Raw genomic sequence first — 3,089 nt, forward strand, 5'->3', positions numbered from 1 at the left:
CAGAGGAGCAGGAACATAAATGCTCACGTCATCTGAACAGCCTTGTAACCCTGTGGATGCCATTTACTTCAACAAAGTGTGAGTTCTTGACATTTTAACCCCTGAATACCCTGAACATTTATTTAACACAAAATCATAGAATCATAGAATGGTTTGGGTTGGAAGGGGCCTTAAAGATCACCTAGTTCCAACCCCCGGCCATGGAGAGGGACACCTCCCACTAGACCAGTTTGCTCAAAGCCCAACCTGGCCTTGAGCACTTCCAGGGAGGGGGCACCCAGAACATCTCTAGGCAACCTGTTCCAGTGCCTCACCACTCTCATAGTACTCCTACAGAGAAACGTATTCTGGCAGGCTTAGTTTTACCCAGACTGGCTAGGATGGAAGTAAACAGCTTGTATCCGTGTTTCTGCATGTGATTGCTACTGCCAGACAAAATCTATATACGTATCAAGCATATTTAGACAAGTAAATCCTTTTAAATCCTGGCTAGGGGGAAAAAAAGGTAAAAAGCCCCAGAGCTAACACATGCTTCTGTGACCACAACTACATGTGAGGTATGCTTCCAAAAGCAAAAACAAACACTCCCTGACCCAAAATCCCATCAGCTTATACTTTCATTGCCTCAACAACAAAGCCTACTTTGTGCCACAAAGCATCTTAAACCTGGCATTTTCTCAGCTTGCTGTACTAATTATTCTTTGTACACCCAGGTCAGCTTGGCCCAAAAGGCAAACTGGGCAATGATCAGCAAAGAGATCATGTGAGTCTTTGCATAAGTAGGTTTGATACAGCATGAGTCAATAGTCTGGTTTTCAAGGAGTTTAAAAGCCTCAGAGGGAGAGGTTCGGATTTCCTTCAGATGAACTTATTCTTCAGGACTCCTCACTGGTTGAGAAGGGGCAGAAGGCTCAATAGAAATATTCTGGGAAAATAAGATCAGGGAGGGCTTCATATTCTCTAAATGCTCTTCTATTAGTTTAAGTTTCTGGATGGTCTAAGATGATCCCCTTTTTTAAAAAAAGAACCTTTTATAACAATTTCTTTTTAAGAAACAGCTTCCCTGGCACTGCCATACAAATGGACTGCGGTGCAGCCAACATTATCACAAACCTAATTCAGCTACATTTAAAGGAATGATCCTTTCTTTGTGTTGACTCCATGACAATCAACACAAGGGTTAAAGAAAGCCTATCCACTTCAGTCCAGCTGTAGTCTGGGCTGAACTGAGTCAGACTGAGGTGAACACAAGGACATACTGTCCCATAAAAACAATGTCTGTTTCTCATTTGTAGGTAGTAAATAAGATCTATTTTACCTTTCAGCAAAGCTATCAAGTTTTCCCAACTCATCTGACAGGCCAACAAGAGCATCCAGTGTCCCCACCTGTGCAAAAGATGAGAAGTAGGTGAAAGATGCCCAAGTCTGTCTGAGGCTTCTGTTGGTAGAGTCTTAGGGACATCAACTTGTGTTTAGTGCTTGTGAATTCATTTGGCAGAACTTTATTTACTTGGTGGAAAATAGTAGCAATTCTTTTACCCGAGACCTAGGGCATTAAAAGCCTTTTCCAATAAAGGAAAAAAATACATGTACTCCCAAGATTACACGTCAGCTTCTTCCTTCCTGTTTTCATTCCTGTATCATCAAGCTGCACAGACCAGTCTCTAACCAGATAAATATTGACTAGAAATGCACACAATATAGACACAAACAAATCAGATGTATTGAGAGAACCAAGGGGAGCAGCACTTATTCAACAGGAGGTCTCTGTCTGTGTTCTTTGCTATCACCAAAGACTGAGCCTCTATGGTTCTAGACACTCAGCTACTTCCTTTGCATTGGCAATCCAACAGATCCAACATGTACAACACTGTGTGACACCGTGACTGGGAGCAAATGGTACATTGAATGCAACAGATTGTTCAGCTCATCTCACTCATCTTCACTCCTTATACACCTGTCCTTCCAAGGCAAAGGTCAGCCTCAAGCACAATGACTTCTTTTCTCTCTGATCAATTTTCAGTTGACTGAACACAACTTTTCACAATTGCAATCATCTTCTACTTTGTGCATATTATCCCAAAAGATAAATCTCACATTTATCCCAAAAGTCTTCAGCCCTGACTAATGCTGCTGTATCATTCACACACAAACCCCTTCTTCATTTACCTTTAAGTCCGGAATATGGAATTTGCTGTTGCTGGACAGGTTGGATTTAGATGTCACCGTGTTCATTCTCTCCCATGCCTGCAGGTTTGTCTTGTCTCCTGGGGCGGAAATTAACCAGAACTCCGACATCATCTGATGTTTTCTCTTTGCTTCTGGTTACTGTAGAAACACAAAGCAGGTAGGTGGCTAAAAGAGCACTGCACAAAATGTGCTCTTCCCCAAAAATAGAAAGAGTTAGAACAGATCACTGATTTTTTTTTTTTTTTTTTTTTTTTTTATTATTTTTTATTTTTTTTTTCAGAAACACCAGGAGAGTGAGTCAGTCCTGTATCTCTGGCTGAAATGGAGCATGACCTTCTTCAGAATGTCATGGCAAGAGTGCGCCCGTTCCTCCTTTCTCAGGGTTGTGCCATCCAGTTTCTGAATGAAGAAATGAAGCTTCCTCCCCCCCTTTTCTCTCAGACTTCTCCATTCGCTTTGCACTCTAAGTCCAGTCTCCACTGTGGAGTTTGGGCACTTCTCTAAACTACCCAAATGTAACTAAGGATTTCTGTTTGATAAATACCATCTGTAAAAGTTTTGGTCTCTTGCAGGCAAAAGTAAAAGCAAGATGTAAAAAGACCTTTGCTGAACATATGGGCTGCAAAAGATGCTACTGGCAAGACGGAATATTGCTCTACCTGTGTTTTTCTCCCCGGCGTGGCTAGGAGGGAGCTGGAAGAAGGCAGGCGGCGGTGCAGGGAGACGTTATCAGCAGAGCAACATGGTCACAAGAGCCGCGAGAATCCACGGGGCAGCCCCCGCAGGGCGGAGGGCAGGGCAGCGAGAAGCAGAACGGCACGGATCCCTCCCGGGGCGCTCAGCCAGCGCTCTGCCCGGCTCTCAGGGCGCCGCCCGCCCGGCACGCCTCGGGGGCGTGG

At 43.9% G+C, this 3,089-nt stretch overlaps 1 protein-coding gene across 1 annotated transcript in view; it reads right to left on the reverse strand.

Annotated features, from left to right (window-relative positions):
- Positions 1-2,298, reverse strand: part of ATP6V1C2 (ATPase, H+ transporting, lysosomal 42kDa, V1 subunit C2) — a 16,285-nt gene extending 13,987 nt beyond the window's left edge. Inside the window, exons 1-2 of the mRNA XM_008937308.1 lie at positions 2,170-2,298; positions 1,319-1,386 (exon numbers count right to left, since the gene is read on the reverse strand). Coding sequence (XP_008935556.1) covers positions 1,319-1,386; positions 2,170-2,298 — 197 coding nt within the window. The remainder of the gene's footprint in view (positions 1-1,318; positions 1,387-2,169) is intronic.
- Between the last annotated feature and the right edge of the window lie 791 nt (positions 2,299-3,089).

The sequence above is a fragment of the Merops nubicus genome, unplaced genomic scaffold, assembly GCF_000691845.1.
Source record: "Merops nubicus isolate BGI_N331 unplaced genomic scaffold, ASM69184v1 scaffold43, whole genome shotgun sequence".
Taxonomy (NCBI): Eukaryota; Metazoa; Chordata; class Aves; order Coraciiformes; family Meropidae; genus Merops; species Merops nubicus.